Source organism: Lithobates pipiens, unplaced genomic scaffold, assembly GCF_037356315.1.
Source record: "Lithobates pipiens isolate NorthernLeopardFrog02 unplaced genomic scaffold, aLitPip1_a1.2 Scaffold_18, whole genome shotgun sequence".
NCBI lineage: Eukaryota > Metazoa > Chordata > Amphibia > Anura > Ranidae > Lithobates > Lithobates pipiens.
In genome coordinates, this window is record NW_027507758.1 from 78,302,256 (window position 1) to 78,321,128 (window position 18,873).

Consider the following 18,873-nt stretch of genomic DNA (forward strand, 5'->3'; position numbering starts at 1 on the left):
TGTAATCAAGTCTCTGTATAAATGCACCTGCTCTGTGATAGTCTCAGGGATGAAAACCTGTTGGAGTCTGCAAAAGACCTGAAACTGGGACGGAGATTTATCTTCTAACAAGACAATGATCCCAAACATACAGCAAAATCTACAAAGGAATGGTTCACAAATAAACATATCCAGGTGTTAGAATGGCCAAGTCAAAGTCCAGACCTGAATCCAATCGAGAATCTGTGGTAAGAGCTGAAAACTGCTGTTCACAAACGCTCTCCATCCAACCTCACTGAGCTCGAGCTGTTTTGCAAGGAAGAATGGGCAAGAATTTCAGTCTCTCGATGTTCAAAACTGATAGAGACATACCCCAAGCGACTTGCAGCTGTAATCGCAGCAAAAGGTGGCTCTACAAAGTATTAACACAAGGGGGCCGAATAATTTTGCACGCCCCACTTTTCATTTTTTTATTAGTTAAAAAAGTTTCAAAAATCCAATAGATTTTGTTCCACTTCACAATTGTGTCCCAATTGTTGGTGATTCTTCACAAAAATAAAAATTTTATATCTTTATGTTTGAAGCCTGAAATGTGGCAAAAGGTTGAAAAGTTCAAGGGGGCCAAATACTTTCACAAGGCACTGTAATTTTGCTGTAATTAGAAGTTTAGAACAGCATGTGTGAGAAACAAGTGAAAAGGGCATAAGAACATGAAAATACTGCATTAGTCAGAACAAATGTCTATTATAAGTAGGGCTGAAACGATTAATCGATATTATCGATAATGAAAATCGTTGTCAACGATTTTCATTATCAATTAGTTGGTCCGCACCATGCGATCTGCGGAGCAGCCCGTGGCCTTAGGAAAGGCCGCGGCTTCGGCCTAGCTCCGGAGCTGGTGGCCATCTTGGTACACCCGGCGGCGAGCTGCGCGCTGACGTCACCCCCAGCACGGCGTTCAGCCTGTGTCAGCCCAAGTGAAGGAATTCTGGAGGAGTCACGCTGGATGCCTTGCCTGCCCTCATTGAAAACTTATTTTATGCAGGTACCACTACATTTATTACCTAATCTAACCTAATAACTAACTACTATCTATTAGATAGTAGTTAGTTATTATCTAATCCTATCTATGCCTTTCCACTTGCTCGGCACAGCCACATTGTTGATTTAAATAAAAAGGTACAACACTATCTCTCCCCCCCCCCCCCCCCCCAATAAAATGCAGCTTATGACAAGCATAAAAACATAGCCTATCACTGACGATTTGCGCCAATAGGCATCCCGGGATTCATCACGGCGGTCTGTTTGGAGGAACTTTGATCGGTGGTGAGCTTGGCGCAAATCATCAGTGATATGCTGATTATGTTTTTATGCTTGTAATAAGCTGCATTTTATTGGGGGAGGGGAGATAGTGTTATACCTTTTATTTAAATAAACAATGTGGCTGTGGGGGGCGGGGATAGTGTTATTTTTTTTGCTGATCCGAAAATGTATCCGATCCGTGACTCTAAAGCGAGGAACGATCCGATCCGTGAGTTTTTTGATCCGTTGCACCCCTAGTCTGCACCTCCCCCCCTGCCGGTCCGTTAGAATCCTGTGTATCCTCCCGTGTCCTACGCATGCACCACGTCCATGACCAAGCAGCTACGCCTGCTTGCATTCTCCACCCAGCTGATGTCCTGCCAGCAACGCGCTTTCGGCTCCTCCTCCCCCCTCAGTCCAAGAGGATGCTGGGACTGTGACATCATAATAGGCGGGGACATCATCCACGATGTCCCTATATATCCCTATATAAGTCGCCGCGTGCCCGGTCCCCATCATTGTGAGCGGAGGACTCGGCGAGGCAACATCTGAAGAAGGAGAAGAAGAGAACAGAAGGACAGAAAGCGGCGGCGACAGCGGCAGCGGCGACAGAAGACCGGGCCACCGCCTGTAAAAGAGCTAGAAGAAGGCGCGGTGGCCCGGCAGAAGAACCGAAGAGGGGGACAAGACCCCCAAAGTCGGAAGAAGAGGCCGGTGGCGAGGAAGAAAGCCGGGCTCCTCCGCTAGCAAAGAGCTACAAGAAGATAGCGGAGGAGTCCGGGGAGAAGACCCCCAAAGACGGAAGACCCCCGGAGCTGTGCAATAAACTCTTTTATCTTGTGTTGTGTTTTTTTTTTGTACTTTATTTTACAGGTGAATGGGTAGGGGTATATTGTACCCCATACTCATTCACATAGGGTGGGGGGCTGGTATCCGGGGGCCCCCTTATTAAAGGGGGCTCCTGGATTCCGATAAGCCCCTCGCCCGCAGACTCCGACAACCAACGGCCAGGGTTGTCGGGAAGAGGCCCTTGTCCTCATCAACATGGGGACAAGGTGCTTTGGGGTGGGGGGGCCGCGCGGCCCCCCTTCCCCAAGGCACCCCCATGTTGAGGGCACGTGGCCTGGTACGGCTCAGGAGGAGGGGCCGCTCGCTCGTCCCCCCCTTTCCTGGCCGGCCGGGTAGCGTGCTCGGACAAGGGTCTGATGTGGACCTGGGGGAGACCCCAACCGCCGATTTTTTTTCGGCGTTGGGGTTCCCCTTTAAGTCCATGGCAGGCGGCGGGGCCAGCGACGCCTCCTTCGCGGGCCCCGCCTACCTGGAGACCCGCTCGAAATGAGCAGACTTTTCTCCGGGCGGGAAAAGTCCGCTCATTTCAAAAGTACAGCGGACTGGCATACACGCGGCCGAATTGTCCGCCGAAATGCGAGTCCGGCGGGAAGATTGGAGTGCAAAACTACTTTCTAAGTCCGCCGTACTTTCGGGTCAAAAAAGTATGCCGGAGGCTACACACGGGGGGATTGTCTGGCGGACTTGAGTTTGCCGGACTTTTCCACCCACTTGTTTGATCGTGTGTACGCGGCATTAGAGGGCCCTCTGTCTTCCAGATTCACATACAAGCCCACCTCTTTCACCCAGCAGCTCAGCAAGATATTGGGATAAGGTGACACCCCTTTCCTGGCATTGACACATTCCCCTCTGCCTCCTCTTGGTGATGACACCTTCCTTCAGGAGCCCCCCACGTCAGATAATCACAGATGACTCCCTCCTCCTGTAAAGACAGATGACTCCTGCTCCTGGTAATGACACATGCCCCTCCCACCAGGTAATGACAGATGACCTCCCTCCCCCTACCAGGTAATGGCAGATAACCCCCCTCCCCCACTAGGTAATGACAGATGGCTCCCCACCAGGTAATAACAGATGACCCCCCTCCTCCCTGAGAGTGTCAGCAGGTGGTGGGGGGGGGGGGGGGCAGTGTGTGTCTGTTCTCTGCACGGATCTGAGTCTGACCAGTGTCTTACCTCACCACAGTGGTTCCGGTGTCCTATCACATACAGTCCCCCATCGGATAGTGTCCGCTCTGTACTGCGCATGCGCAGTACACAGCGCATGCGCAGTACACAGCGCACACAGATTCCGAAAATAGCCGAGGATGAACGGCGCCTGTGCCGTGAGTCCAGGTTCTAGCCCCACCATCCTAGTGGACATAGAGTAGGAATATAAAAGACGAGCGCAGCCAGGCCGAGCCCGAAGCGTGGCGAGCGAAGCTCGCCCGCAAGGGGCCCTATAATTTTCCGAACCCTATGTCCGCTTGGATGGTGGGGCTACCACCTCCACTCACAGCGCAGGCGCCATTCATCTTCGGAGATTTTGCAAAGTTTCTTCTGCCCTGTACTGCGCATGCGCAGTACGGGCCGAACACTATATGATGGCAGGACACTATCTGCGAGAACACCGGCTCCTGGACAGTGCTCTCCTCCTCCTCCCTGGCTCAGACCTGTGACTGCTCAGTGTAGGTTCCCCACCTGGTTGTCAGCACTGACATTTTTGCGTCCAGGGCTGGCCTCACCCCATCCTCCCTCCGCTACTCTCCGGCTCTCTGCACTGCTCAAGACTTGAAGATGCCACCATAAGCTCAGAGCTTCTCCTTCAAATACTTTGCGGGGGGCCTATTGGCTGCTGACATCACACTCTGACCCAGATTTCGCTTGCCCCGCCACAGTGACAGGGCAACCACATGGGCCCTCTGATGCTACACCTAAGGCGATATAGCAAATCACTGGCAAAGTCCTGAAGCTTTCTAAGTCATCTGTTGGCCATAAACTATGATCATCATCACACTCCTGTGCTCTTCCATGTTTCCTGACTGGTTCTGCACTCTTCTGTATAAATGGAATGAGTCTATATAATTCATAGGAATAAATGGGGTCACAGTGCTTTTGAGCTTGATCACTTGTGCGTTCAGGAAAAAAACATTTTGACAGAAAAATTACCAAATGCATCGAAAGGCGCCTAAGCGCTAGGTGCATTAGCTTGAATGTTCATTCATTTCATTCATTTTTTTAAATAAATTAATATTCTGGCCAATGAAATGAATAAATGCCCAAGTGGCTTAGGTGTGTTTTGAAGCTGCTTTTCTCCTGCCAGCAGAAGAGTGTTTAGAAGTGCTGGGCAAAGGCCTAGTGTACATGGGGCCTTAATCACATTTTTGGCCAAGGTAGAAGTTACAGCTCAGGGGAGAATACATTTTTCTTTGGTAAGTCTCTTGATTGTGGGGCATCACCGGGGGTCAAGTCCTGCGGGAATGCATGGGAACGGAGTTCCTGTACTTTTTCCACAACAGGAACTCAGTTCCCGTTAGCAGTCGTGTCTCCTGTCCAAGACTTTGAACTATGCGAGCTGTGTGGCAGGTGCTACGCCAGCAGCTGCCAACACAGCTTGCAATAGTAAGTGACCATTCAGGCATTGCCAGTAGGGGGCCCCATGACAGCTTCCGCTTCGATCTACCTGTCAATCACAACTAGCTGACGGGTAGATCAGGTCTAGGTCTAGCTGACGGGTAGATCAGGTCTAGGTCTAGCTGACGGGTAGATCAGGTCTAGGTCTAGCTGACGGGTAGATCAGCTATTCTGCTCACAGGACATGCAGGGAGAGAGGTGAGCTGAGGGAGGAACATCAGTTTGGGGTGGTAAGCTGAGCACAATACCTGACGACAAAGTTTGATGCCAGGAGGGAAGTTCATGTGGAAATATGTGAAGGGTTGGAATAGCAGCGAGAGTGTGTTGGAGCCCTGCAGAGTTTGCAGCCCCCTAAGCTAACATACATCTCCTAAGCAGGAACACATCACTATCTCTCCAAGCATTCTGTCCACATAATGTGCAGTTCATTTATGACCTTTCTGTTTAACCCTGTGTTATCCAAACTCTGTTCAATGAAACGTGTAAACTCACCACATAAACACTCTATATACAAAATAAAATTCCCCAATAAAGATCAGAACATGATGTTCACATTTGCATGGAAGCACAATTGAATGAATGCTGATTATTCAGAGCATTACCATATTTGTTTATTGAGGATTAGTGATGGCCGAACGGTTCGCCCGGCGGTCGTTTCGCGGCGAATTTCCGACTTTCGCCGTCCGCGGGTTCGAACGCCTTTTTCCGTCGTTCGCCCCGGCGGACTTACGTGTTTAATGTATACAAGAACTTTAACCTTTCGTGACACGTTTATCATGTGTTACAGGACAACCAATTGAGACATGACAGCTCATGGACACTTGGACATTCCCCCTAACCTATAAATACACCCGATCCGGTGGCCATTTTACATTCTTTCTTCTGTCACTGTAGGGAAAGGATCCTGTGTGGAGTAGGGACAGAGAAAACGCTAGCTATTTGGTACACAAAAGTTCTTTTCAGGACTGGTATAGGTGTTAGGTCAGCAGCCTGAGTTTCTTTTGTCAGTTTAGATAAAGGGACAGAGCGCTGTATGCTGCTATTTTAGGGACAGCTCAGCCAGATTAGTCTTTCTTCATCATCATCATCATCATCATCATTAGCTGTTACTATCAGGTCCACAAAAGAGCTGTTCCAGCTAATCGTTCCAGCCTACTCTTTTTTGCCAATTTGTATAGGGACAGGCAGGAAGCAGTGTGTCAGGCAGTGAGGATAATTTTAAAGACTTGCTGTTACTATTAGTTCCACAAAGGTTCTTTTCAGGACTGGTATCAGTGGTACGGTAATAGGCTTGTACACGTATAATATTCTTTCTTCCAAATATAGAAAGAATATTATACTTGACTGCTGCCCTTCTGCTGCAGTCTGCTAATCATTCACAACTCACTTGTTCCACAAAGCTCTTTATCAGGACTGGTAACTTGGTCTGTCTAGGGTGCTACGGTACATAGGCTTGGGTGCGGTACAGTCTGCTGTTCTGTAAGGACCGCTATCGGTCCACAATACATAGGGTTGCCGTGCACTACTGCTGACCGCTGCCCTATACTGCAGCAGTCCTTCAGCGGTATAGGGACTGACGCACAGTCTGCTAAACACTAATACACAACCTGCTTGGTCCACAAAAGTTCTTATAAGGACTGGTAACTTGGTATAGGGTGCTACGGTACATAGGCCTGAGTGCAGTACAGTCTGCTGTTCTGTAAGGACCGCTATCGGTCCACAATACATAGGGTTGCCGTGCACTACTGCTGACCGCTGCCCTATACTGCAGCAGTCCTTCATTGGTATAGGGACTGACGTACAGTCTGCTAATCACTAACACACAACCTGCTTGGTCCACAAAAGTTCTTATAAGGACTGGTAACTTGGTATAGGGTGCTACGGTACATAGGCCTGAGTGCGTTACAGTCTGCTGTTCTGTAAGGACCGCTATCGGTCCACAATACATAGGGTTGCCGTGCACTACTGCTGACCGCTGCCCTATACTGCAGCAGTCCTTCAGCGGTATAGGGACTGACGCACAGTCTGCTAAACACTAACACACAACCTGCTTGGTCCACAAAAGTTTTTATAAGGACTGGTAACTTGGTATAGGGTGCTACGGTACATAGGCCTGAGTGCAGTACAGTCTGCTGTTCTGTAAGGACCGCTATCGGTCCACAATACATAGGGTTGCCGTGCACTACTGCTGACCGCTGCCCTATACTGCAGCAGTCCTTCATTGGTATAGGGACTGACGTACAGTCTGCTAATCACTAACACACAACCTGCTTGGTCCACAAAAGTTCTTATAAGGACTGGTAACTTGGTATAGGGTGCTACGGTACATAGGCCTGAGTGCGTTACAGTCTGCTGTTCTGTAAGGACCGCTATCGGTCCACAATACATAGGGTTGCCGTGCACTACTGCTGACCGCTGCCCTATACTGCAGCAGTCCTTCATTGGTATAGGGACTGACGTACAGTCTGCTAATCACTAACACACAACCTGCTTGGTCCACAAAAGTTCTTATAAGGACTGGTAACTTGGTATAGGGTGCTACGGTACATAGGCCTGAGTGCGTTACAGTCTGCTGTTCTGTAAGGACCGCTATCGGTCCACAATACATAGGGTTGCCGTGCACTACTGCTGACCGCTGCCCTATACTGCAGCAGTCCTTCATTGGTATAGGGACTGACGTACAGTCTGCTAATCACTAACACACAACCTGCTTGGTCCACAAAAGTTCTTATAAGGACTGGTAACTTGGTATAGGGTGCTACGGTACATAGGCCTGAGTGCGTTACAGTCTGCTGTTCTGTAAGGACCGCTATCGGTCCACAATACATAGGGTTGCCGTGCACTACTGCTGACCGCTGCCCTATACTGCAGCAGTCCTTCAGCGGTATAGGGACTGACGCACAGTCTGCTAAACACTAACACACAACCTGCTTGGTCCACAAAAGTTTTTATAAGGACTGGTAACTTGGTATAGGGTGCTACGGTACATAGGCCTGAGTGCAGTACAGTCTGCTGTTCTGTAAGGACCGCTATCGGTCCACAATACATAGGGTTGCCGTGCACTACTGCTGACCGCTGCCCTATACTGCAGCAGTCCTTCATTGGTATAGGGACTGACGTACAGTCTGCTAATCACTAACACACAACCTGCTTGGTCCACAAAAGTTCTTATAAGGACTGGTAACTTGGTATAGGGTGCTACGGTACATAGGCCTGAGTGCGTTACAGTCTGCTGTTCTGTAAGGACCGCTATCGGTCCACAATACATAGGGTTGCCGTGCACTACTGCTGACCGCTGCCCTATACTGCAGCAGTCCTTCATTGGTATAGGGACTGACGTACAGTCTGCTAATCACTAACACACAACCTGCTTGGTCCACAAAAGTTCTTATAAGGACTGGTAACTTGGTATAGGGTGCTACGGTACATAGGCCTGAGTGCGTTACAGTCTGCTGTTCTGTAAGGACCGCTATCGGTCCACAATACATAGGGTTGCCGTGCACTACTGCTGACCGCTGCCCTATACTGCAGCAGTCCTTCATTGGTATAGGGACTGACGTACAGTCTGCTAATCACTAACACACAACCTGCTTGGTCCACAAAAGTTCTTATAAGGACTGGTAACTTGGTATAGGGTGCTACGGTACATAGGCCTGAGTGCGTTACAGTCTGCTGTTCTGTAAGGACCGCTATCGGTCCACAATACATAGGGTTGCCGTGCACTACTGCTGACCGCTGCCCTATACTGCAGCAGTCCTTCAGCGGTATAGGGACTGACGCACAGTCTGCTAAACACTAACACACAACCTGCTTGGTCCACAAAAGTTTTTATAAGGACTGGTAACTTGGTATAGGGTGCTACGGTACATAGGCCTGAGTGCAGTACAGTCTGCTGTTCTGTAAGGACCGCTATCGGTCCACAATACATAGGGTTGCCGTGCACTACTGCTGACCGCTGCCCTATACTGCAGCAGTCCTTCATTGGTATAGGGACTGACGTACAGTCTGCTAATCACTAACACACAACCTGCTTGGTCCACAAAAGTTCTTATAAGGACTGGTAACTTGGTATAGGGTGCTACGGTACATAGGCCTGAGTGCGTTACAGTCTGCTGTTCTGTAAGGACCGCTATCGGTCCACAATACATAGGGTTGCCGTGCACTACTGCTGACCGCTGCCCTATACTGCAGCAGTCCTTCATTGGTATAGGGACTGACGTACAGTCTGCTAATCACTAACACACAACCTGCTTGGTCCACAAAAGTTCTTATAAGGACTGGTAACTTGGTATAGGGTGCTACGGTACATAGGCCTGAGTGCGTTACAGTCTGCTGTTCTGTAAGGACCGCTATCGGTCCACAATACATAGGGTTGCCGTGCACTACTGCTGACCGCTGCCCTATACTGCAGCAGTCCTTCATTGGTATAGGGACTGACGTACAGTCTGCTAATCACTAACACACAACCTGCTTGTTCCACAAAAGTTCTTATAAGGACTGGTAACTTGGTATAGGGTGCTACGGTACATAGGCTTGAGTGCGGTACAGTCTGCTGTTCTGTAAGGACCGCTATCGGTCCACAATAGATAGGGTTGACGTGCACCACTGCTGACCGCTGCCCTATACTGCAGCAGTCCTTCAGCGGTATAGGGACTGACGTACAGTCTGCTAAACACTAATACACAACCTGCTTGGTCCACAAAAGTTCTTATAAGGACTGGTAACTTGGTATAGGGTGCTACGGTACATAGGCTTGAGTGCGGTACAGTCTGCTGTTCTGTAAGGACCGCTATAGGTCCACAATAGATAGGGTTGACGTGCACCACTGCTGACCGCTGCCCTATACTGCAGCAGTCCTTCAGCGGTATAGGGACTGACGTACAGTCTGCTAAACACTAATACACAACCTGCTTGGTCCACAAAAGTTCTTATAAGGACTGGTAACTTGGTATAGGGTGCTACGGTACATAGGCTTGAGTGCGGTACAGTCTGCTGTTCTGTAAGGACCGCTATAGGTCCACAATAGATAGGGTTGACGTGCACCACTGCTGACCGCTCACCTATACTGCAGCAGTCCTTCAGCGGTATAGGGACTAAGAGTTTTGTCACAGGGTCATTTAAAAAATGACATGCAGAGGAAGAGGCAGGCCCTTCCGCAGGGGTGGTAGGGGTAGGGCAGGAGCAACAGGCTTGAGCCAAAGTGGGAAGTTGCAGAAGGTGCGTTCAATTACTTTAAAGGATGCACCAGACTTGGTTGAGTGGCTCGCTCAGCCTTACTCTTCTGCACCCTCCTCATCCTCTCGATCTGCACCCTCTTCTTCACTCTCTGCTATGTGCACCCCCAAAGACACTACCACCAACAACACGACCACCACCACCACCACCACATACCTTCCGCTTGAGTCACTGGAATTATTTTCCGATCCATATCAAGAGGACATTTCTGATGCGCAGCCACTCTTGGTATTGGATCAGGAAGAGGAGGTAGCAACAAGCGCTACTCAGCAGTCTGACGCCAGTACCCAGATCAGCCCAAGGAGGAGGTTGGTCCCCGGTGTTGCTGCCTACTCTACTTATAGCGGTGGGGAAGGTGACGTTGATGATGACGTGTCTAGTGATGTCACGTGGGTGCCCACAAGAGAGGAAGAGGAGGGGAGTTCAGAGGGAGATATGGACCAGCAGATAGGGAGGAGAAGCAGCAATGACTTACATTGCACAGCAGGGACAAAGCAGACTGCAAATGTATCAGGAGCGAGTCATCGACCATGTACGGTCACATCTGGCGCTCCCAGGACACCGGCACATGGCTCCGCAGTGTGGGCTTTTTTTAACGTGTCCGCTGCTGACAATAGCGTTGCCATCTGCAATCTTTGCAGTCAACGCGTTAGTCGCGGTAAGCCCAATACTCACCTAGGGACGACCGCCTTAAGAAGGCACATGAGCAGCCATCACCGAGCCCAGTGGGAGCAACGGAACACACAAAGCCACACTGCAGGCTCTCACCGTCCAGCCTCGTCTTCTACTTCTCCTTCTCCTCTCTCCTCACAATTGTCCTCCACTCCACCTTCCATCACGCCAAGCTCACATTTTTCTGCAAAAAGGCAGGCTTCCGTGGGCCTAATGTTTGAGCGTAAAAAAATGATGACGCCGGATAACCCTCTTGCCCAACGGTTGGCGGCTGGCTTGTCAGAACTCATAGCCCGCCAACTACTGCCATATAAACTGGTGGACTCGGAGGCCTTTCGCAAATTTGTGGCCATTGGAACACCACAATGGAAGGTCCCAGGAAGGAAGTATTTCTCAGAGAAGGGCATCCCAGAGCTATATGGCCATGTTCAGCGGCAAGTGAATGTATCTCTGGCACACAGTGTCGGTGCCAAGATACATCTGACCACAGACACGTGGTCTAGCAAACACGGGCAGGGAAGGTATATCAGTTTTACTGCCCACTGGGTGAACCTTCTGACGGCCGTCAAGCATGTAACCCGTGGCACCCGTGTAGATTTGGTTTTACCGCCACGGATTGCATGCAGGCCTGACTCTTCTTCTCCTCCTCCTACTCCATCCTCCTCCCTCTCCTCCTCAGCTGCCTCCTCCTTTTCCGCTGCTAGCGTCTCTTCCACTGCACCGCCCAAGCTCCCCAGAACCTATTCCACATGCCAGGTGAGACGTTGCCATGCCGTGCTGCGTCTGTTGTGCCTGGAAGCAAAGAGCCACACTGGCCCGGCACTCCTTTCAGCTTTGCGTTCACAGGCAGATGAGTGGCTAACACCGCTCAATTTGACAGTTGGTAAAGTGGTGTGTGACAACGGTGCCAATCTGCTTAGCGCATTGAAACAGGGCAAAATCACGCACGTGCCGTGCATGGCACACGTCTTAAACTTGGTCGTGCAGCGATTCCTTGTCAAATACCCTGGGGTCCAGGACATCTTGCGGCAGGCAAGGAAAATCTCGGCCCATTTCAGAAGATCTTACACGGCCATGGCTCGCCTTGCTGACATTCAGCGGCGACACCATCTGCCGGTCAGACGTCTTATTTGCGATTGCCCGACGCGATGGAACTCAACCTTCTATATGCTTGATAGGCTGCTCCAGCAGAAACGTGCAGTTAACGTCTACCTGTATGAACTCTGCGAAAGAAACGGTTCTGGGGAGCTGGGTTTTTTTTCACCGCGCCAGTGGCTGCTCATGCGCGACACATGCAGACTTCTGCGGCCATTTGAGGAGATCACCAAACTGGTCAGTCGCAGCCATGGCGCCATCAGTGACATGGTACCTTATGCCTTCTTTCTGGAGCGTGCATTGCGTCGTGTCATTGATCAGGCTGTGGAGGAGCAGGAGCGGGAAGATGAGGAAGTCGCAATGCTGGATGAATTCCCAGGGGGGGCTACTCTATCTGAGACAAGTCAACAACAGGAGTCTGATGAGGAGTCAGAGGAGGATGGTGCCGGGGCGGATGAGCAGGAGCAAGAAGAGCATGCTTTAAACCTTTCTGGGATCCCTGTTGTGCGAGGATGGGGAGAGGAGAATGAAGAGGACGACATTATCCTGGATGATGAGCAGGAGCCAGGCCACCACACCGCTTCCACTTTAGTGCAAATGGGGGCCTTCATGCTCCAGTGTTTTAATAGGGACCCCCGTATAAAAAGCATGAGGGTCAAGGACCAGTACTGGGTGGCAACGTACTTAGACCCCCGGTACAAACACAAAATGGCGGAAATGTTACCGCCGTCGCAGAGGGCTGTCAGAATGCAGCACTTCCAGGCCTTGCTTCGAGAAATGCTGCATTCTGCTTTTGCGTGCGCTGGCAGAGGAGCAATTCCCACTCCCAGAGAAGGATTTGCGGGTACCAATCCAACAGCGCCTGCAAGAAGAGGCCGGTTTGAAGATGTGTTGGTGACTTCGGATATGAGGTCATTCTTTCAGCCGACCCATCGACAGGTGTCATCCGGATCCAGCATCAGGGAACGCCTAGACCGTCAGGTGTCCGACTACATTGGGTTAACGGCCGATGTGGACGCTCTGAGGAGTGATGAACCCCTAGACTACTGGGTGGGCAGGCTTGACCTCTGGCCAGAGCTTGCCCAATTTGCAATCGAACTGTTGGCTTGCCCCTCATCCAGTGTCCTGTCCGAAAGGACGTTCAGCGCAGCAGGGGGGATTGTGACCGATAAGCGTACTCGCCTAGCTCACCACAGTGTTAACTACCTCACATTTCTAAAAATGAATGAGGCATGGATCTCGGAGGAATTCAACACATGTGATCAGTAGACCATGTATATGTCTATAAACAATTTTTGGAATCAAGCACACAGACCTTCTTAATTCATTTGGCTCACTTCCCTGACCCAAAAAAGCACACCGTACTATATGCCCCTACCCTCCTCTTTGAAGAGGTTGAGCGGTGTCATATTTCTACTGGGGCTGCTTATTATGAGGGGTTCCCACCATCCCTGTGCTGTGCTGACTTCCTCCTGGGTGTTCTTATTATGAGGGGCTCCCACCATCCCTGTGCTGTGCTGACTTCCTCCTGGGGGTTCTTATTATGAGGGGATCACACCATCCCTGTGCTGTGCTGACTTCCTCCTGGGGCTGCTTACGGTGCTGCTGTCAGCGCTGTATGTCACGGAGCTGCTGTCAGCGCTGTATGTCACGGAGCTGCTGTCAGCGCTGTATGTCACGGAGCTGCTGTCAGCGCTGTATGTCACGGAGCTGCTGTCAGCGCTGTATGTCACGGAGCTGCTGTCAGCGCTGTATGTCACGGAGCTGCTGTCAGCGCTGTATGTCACGGAGCTGCTGTCAGCGCTGTATGTCACGGAGCTGCTGTCAGCGCTGTATGTCACGGAGCTGCTGTCAGCGCTGTATGTCACGGAGCTGCTGTCAGCGCTGTATGTCACGGAGCTGCTGTCAGCGCTGTATGTCACGGAGCTGCTGTCAGCGCTGTATGTCACGGTGCTGCTGTCAGCGCTGTATGTCACGGAGCTGCTGTCAGCGCTGTATGTCACGGAGCTGCTGTCAGCGCTGTATGTCACGGAGCTGCTGTCAGCGCTGTATGTCACGGAGCTGCTGTCAGCGCTGTATGTCACGGAGCTGCTGTCAGCGCTGTATGTCACGGTGCTGCTGTCAGCGCTGTATGTCACGGAGCTGCTGTCAGCGCTGTATGTCACGGAGCTGCTGTCAGCGCTGTATGTCACGGAGCTGCTGTCAGCGCTGTATGTCACGGAGCTGCTGTCAGCGCTGTATGTCACGGAGCTGCTGTCAGCGCTGTATGTCACGGTGCTGATGTCAGTGCTCTGTATTACGGTGCTGCTGTCAGTGCTCTGTATCTCCTGCACCCTCTTGTTTGCCTACCCTGGTCCCTGACCTTCCCTCTCCTCCATTGCCTTCATTAGCTCCATAGTCCTGAATTGTCAGAACAATTTCCCAAATAAAAAAAAAATGCTTGTAGTTATCGATCCCAAATTCACCTCATACATGTATTATGCTATTGTCCAGGTGGTGGGACTACGTGCTACCCCCTAATAATTACCCCGTGGCCGCAAATTCGACCTAAAGGTTTGCGAAATTCGCCTCCCATTGAAGTCAATGGAGCCCGCGGCGAACGGTCGTTTTCGCGAACGTTTGTGCCCGTTCGCGTTTCGCGTTCGCGAAACGTCCCGTCGGAAGTTCGTCCATCACTATTGAGGATTGTTTTTTTTTTTTTTTTTATGTACTAACAGTTTAGCTTCATACACACAATACGAAAATTGGATGAAAAATACCACTTTAGAAGCATTCGTGCATATGAGCGTATAATTTATTTTTTGTTGGGGTAGTGGATCTTGGGTGGGAGTTCCCACACTTTCTTCCCCAGGACTTGACCCCTGGGCATCACATCACATTGCACTTACTTGGCATAGGCTTTCTCCAGGAGGGCGCTCCAGAACTCACAGGCCACTGTTGACTTTACAAAGAGCAGTTTCCCATTCTTTGTTGGCAGGCGATCGTCCACCACAACATCCACCCACTGCCCATACTGCCAGAACTGGGGGAGACAGGTAACAGGTTAGTACAGAGATCAGTGAGTCATGGTTGTAACTGAATTATGAAACCAATGCTGGGTTTAGTGAGGTGAGCGAGGCGAGGTAACCTTTTAGCCTTGGTTCACACTGGTGCGGCTTTAAAATCACATTAATTCAGTGCGATTTCAAAGCTGAAGATTAGTGTGATTTTCACTGTCAAATTCATTGCGGCAAGCAACTTCATTTAACAGGAGTCAATGCAAGTCGCAATGAAATCGGAAAAAAAGTAGTGCAGGAACCTTTTTTATAATCGCTGCAACATGAGTAGCAGCAATATGAATGGTTACATTGCTGGCAATGGGGGGTGACTATATATATAATATATAAAAAAAAAAATTTTTCCCTCAGTTTAGGCCGATACGTATTCTTCTACATATTTTTGGTAAAAAAAATCGCAATAAGCGATTGATTGGTTTGTGCAAAGGTTATAGCATTTACAAAATAGGGATAGTTTTATAGCATTTTTATTAATAATTTTTTATTATTATTTTTTATTGTGACTGCGACATTGTGGGGGACCCATCGGACATTTTTGACACATTTTTGGGACCATTGTCATTTATACAGTAATCACTGCTATATAAATGCAGTGATTCCTGTGTAAATGACACTGGCAGTGAAAGGGTTAACCAGTGGGTGGCAGTGTAGGGGTTAAGTGTTCCTAGGGTTGTGTTACTAACTGTGGGGGGGTTGGGCTTTCATTTAGTGAACACTGATCTCTGCTCCAATCACATGGAGCAGAGATCAGCGTCACTAGTTGCTTGGCAGAATGGAGAAATGCTGTTTACACGGCATTTCCTCCATTCAGCCGTCTCGTGAGACGATCGCGGGTATGCCCGCGGCGATCGAGTCCGCGGGTCCCGCGACTGGACTCACGGGGGTCCCAACCAGCCGGCGGCGCGCTCCCGATGGCAGGGCGGCATTGAAGATTGGACGTACCTGTACGCCAATATGCCTGCCCGTGCCATTCTGTCGACGTACATCGTCGTGCGCTGGTCGGGAACCTTGTTAACCTTTTTATTAGTATTTGTGATTCAGCCTTTTTGCGCCAGTATAAAGTGTATATTAACTGTATAGCAATGACTGAGGATCAGGAGCAATATAACTCTATGTTACTGTCAGGCTGCTTTCAGGGGATTCCTCAACGGCGAATCACCACAAGAACACAGATAAACACTTTAATAACAACAGATCACAAATGGCAAACTTTATATCAGATTGGTTACCCCTCTCTACTTAGATTTGGCTCTATGAGTCCAGGCAGGAGAGAGCAGAGGAATGACCCTCACGTATGTCAGACCTCTCTCTTTTGTCCCTTGACACCACAGGCCCACAAACTATAAACACTTCACTTAGTTCAGTGGTAAATGGCCTATCTCCCAAGAGAGCCTACCCCTGTCATGCATTACTGAGTCCTGGGTATGTGTGCATGTCCATATTGGCTACAATAACTTCAGTCCCTTTTGAAGAAGAAGGCCTTGAGTCTTCAGCTAGCCACTTTAGTTGGTACACTTTGTTTCCCGTTTGGCAGTGTGTAAAAGCAGTATGTTGAATAACAGGACAGACACTGAGGTTGTTCAACAGGGCATCCGTGTGACCCACGGTGTGGGCAAAGTAATAACAACGCTGTCTGCATGCAGTGTCTTTGTTTCCGACAAAATTGGCAAGTGCCCGCTCACCAATCCTGTCATCAAGGCCCAAACTAAACGTCCTGGAACAGGCGGCCTCTTCAGGTAGCATGACTTGCTATCTCACAACTGGATGCCTCATGCTGTCGGTGCAGGTGTGCCTGGATATGTACCTGGGATGCCCCTCTCGGGAAGGATGTCCCCCGACTGGCCATGGATGCCTGGCAGGAACGATATGGCAGCCCAGGAGGAAAAACCTCCACCCAGGTCTGGTCTTCTCCTCTGCCTCATGGTGTCTGATTTCCCCAGGCAGACAAGATGGAGTCCTTACTTTTTTCCTCTCCAAGAGTATGCTGGAATCTGTAGTTCTGCCCCAGGGATTTAGACTGTTTGTGTTGGGGACTACATGTCCCATGATGCTTCGTTTCTCCTGTGCTGTAGTTCCATTTGTTCCCTTCCCGTGCCAATGACGAAGCAGGGGAGGGAGGAGAATGAGCTGCTCTGTCTGGGTGTGTCTCTCCTCACTGCACAGTGAGAGGAGGAGAGGGAGTGAGAATACCCCTGCAGGAACTGACAGGCTGTGTCTCTCCCTGGGAGCCTGTGTGTGTGTGAATCCTGGCAGCAGCCGGAGGAAGATGCTACACATGAATATGGCATTTAAAAGAGCATAAACTCATTCTGTTGGCTAGAATAGTCATTTATTCTAGCCACTGGAATACATTTAGGCACATACGTATGCTTGTATGAGGTTTAGGTCCATACAGGTGTAACCTGTGCTAAAAAAAAAAAAAAAACCTTCCCTCTAAACATAGGTTTGGCCCATTTTTTTTTTTTTATGCCTCTGATCACTGCTTCAAAATACGTCTATAAACAACACAATGTGCATATGCACATAAGATATCGTAGAGCTGCTTTCAGAGGTGTAAAAAAAACAACAACAATGCCAGACCCATTTAAAAGCAGCATTTTTTCTGCCCATGTCTGTGAGGTCTTAAGCTGTTAACAAATTGCAATCCACTTGTTGGTACTGCCAGTGGTGTCACTAGGGGGTGGCTTTTGGGGCTATAGCCCCGATTCTGGAGCCCATAGCCCGAGTCTCTGCAGGGGTTCCCAAGGGGAGGAGAGGCTCTCTGAGGACCCTGATTTAAGCAGGGGAGGGGGGTCTCTGAGAAGACTGATGTAAGGGGGAGGCTTTCTGGGGACCCTGATGCAAGGGGGAGGCTCTCTGGGGACCCTGATGCAAGGGGGGGGCTCTCTGGGGACCCTGATGCAAGGGGGAGGCTCTCTAGGGACCCTGATGCAAGGGGGAGGCTCTCTAGGGACCCTGATGCAAGGGGGAGGCTCTCTAGGGACCCTGATGCAAGGGGGAGGCTCTCTAGGGACCCTGATGCAAGGGGGAGGCTCTCTAGGGACCCTGATGCAAGGGGGAGGCTCTCTAGGGACCCTGATGCAAGGGGAGGCTCTCTGGGGACCTTGATTTTAAGGGGAAGGCTCTCTGGGGATCCTGATTTTAAGGGGGGGCTCTCTTGGGACCCTGATTTAAGGGGGGGGCTCTCTGGGACCCTGATTTAAGGGGGGGCTCTCTGGGAACCCTGATGTAAGTGGGGGGCTCTCTGGGGACCCTGATACAAGGGGGAGGCCTTCTGGGGACCCGGATGTAAGGGGGGGTTCTCTGGGGATCCTGATGTAAGGGGGGGGGTTCTCTGGGGACCCTGATGTAAGTGGGGAGCTCTCTGGGGATATATACACACACGTATATTGCTGTATATACATGTGTATGCCCGCCCAAGCATATGACTTTCTTTACTACGCTGCTATGGGCTCTAGCCCCAGATCTTTAGTAGACCCTGCAATGCCCCTGGGTATTACTATTCACCCTAGCCATAGATGGGCAGATGTGTCCATGAAAAGATCAGATGAGAGACATTTGCCTATTCCGAGGCATCTTACCACCTCTCTAATTCCTCTCATGAAGAATATCTAATAAAGAGTCACCCATAAACTGCTACAGGTGAGGACTGCTTCAATATGTGAATTAGCCCCTTGTAGATCAATGCCTACATTGATAGAAACCACTTACAGGAAAAAGTCCTTCATTACTGCCCTTTTTGTTTAGGTGTAGCAGCATAACTGGAAATAATTGTTTGCTTTATCTTCCTTCAATTCTCCTGTCGTCTAGCCTGGATTTTTTTAATATATTGGCTGATATAAGTCAATATTGGACTTCAAAGCAGATAAAAATGGGACTTGAGTTACCTTGAAGTGGAAGATCCCAGCATAGTTGTTGTCAAAGTTTTGATCTACTGGAACCACACGGTTCAAGCACTCTTCATTTAGGGTGAGAGATGCAATAGAGCAAAGAAACCAGCAGTTGCCTGTAAAAAAACAATGAAACAGTATAACTGTACAGGTTGAAAGACAAAGACATTGTCAGGGGTAGAA

The 18,873-nt window shown here is 49.9% G+C and overlaps 1 protein-coding gene across 1 annotated transcript in view; it reads right to left on the reverse strand.

The window, feature by feature from the left end:
- The window catches only part of LOC143987223 (calpain-8-like), a 95,763-nt gene that overhangs the window by 66,757 nt on the left and 10,133 nt on the right, over positions 1–18,873 (reverse strand). The window contains exons 3-4 of the mRNA XM_077485811.1: positions 18,688–18,806; positions 14,633–14,766 (exon numbers count right to left, since the gene is read on the reverse strand). Coding sequence (XP_077341937.1) covers positions 14,633–14,766; positions 18,688–18,806 — 253 coding nt within the window. The remainder of the gene's footprint in view (positions 1–14,632; positions 14,767–18,687; positions 18,807–18,873) is intronic.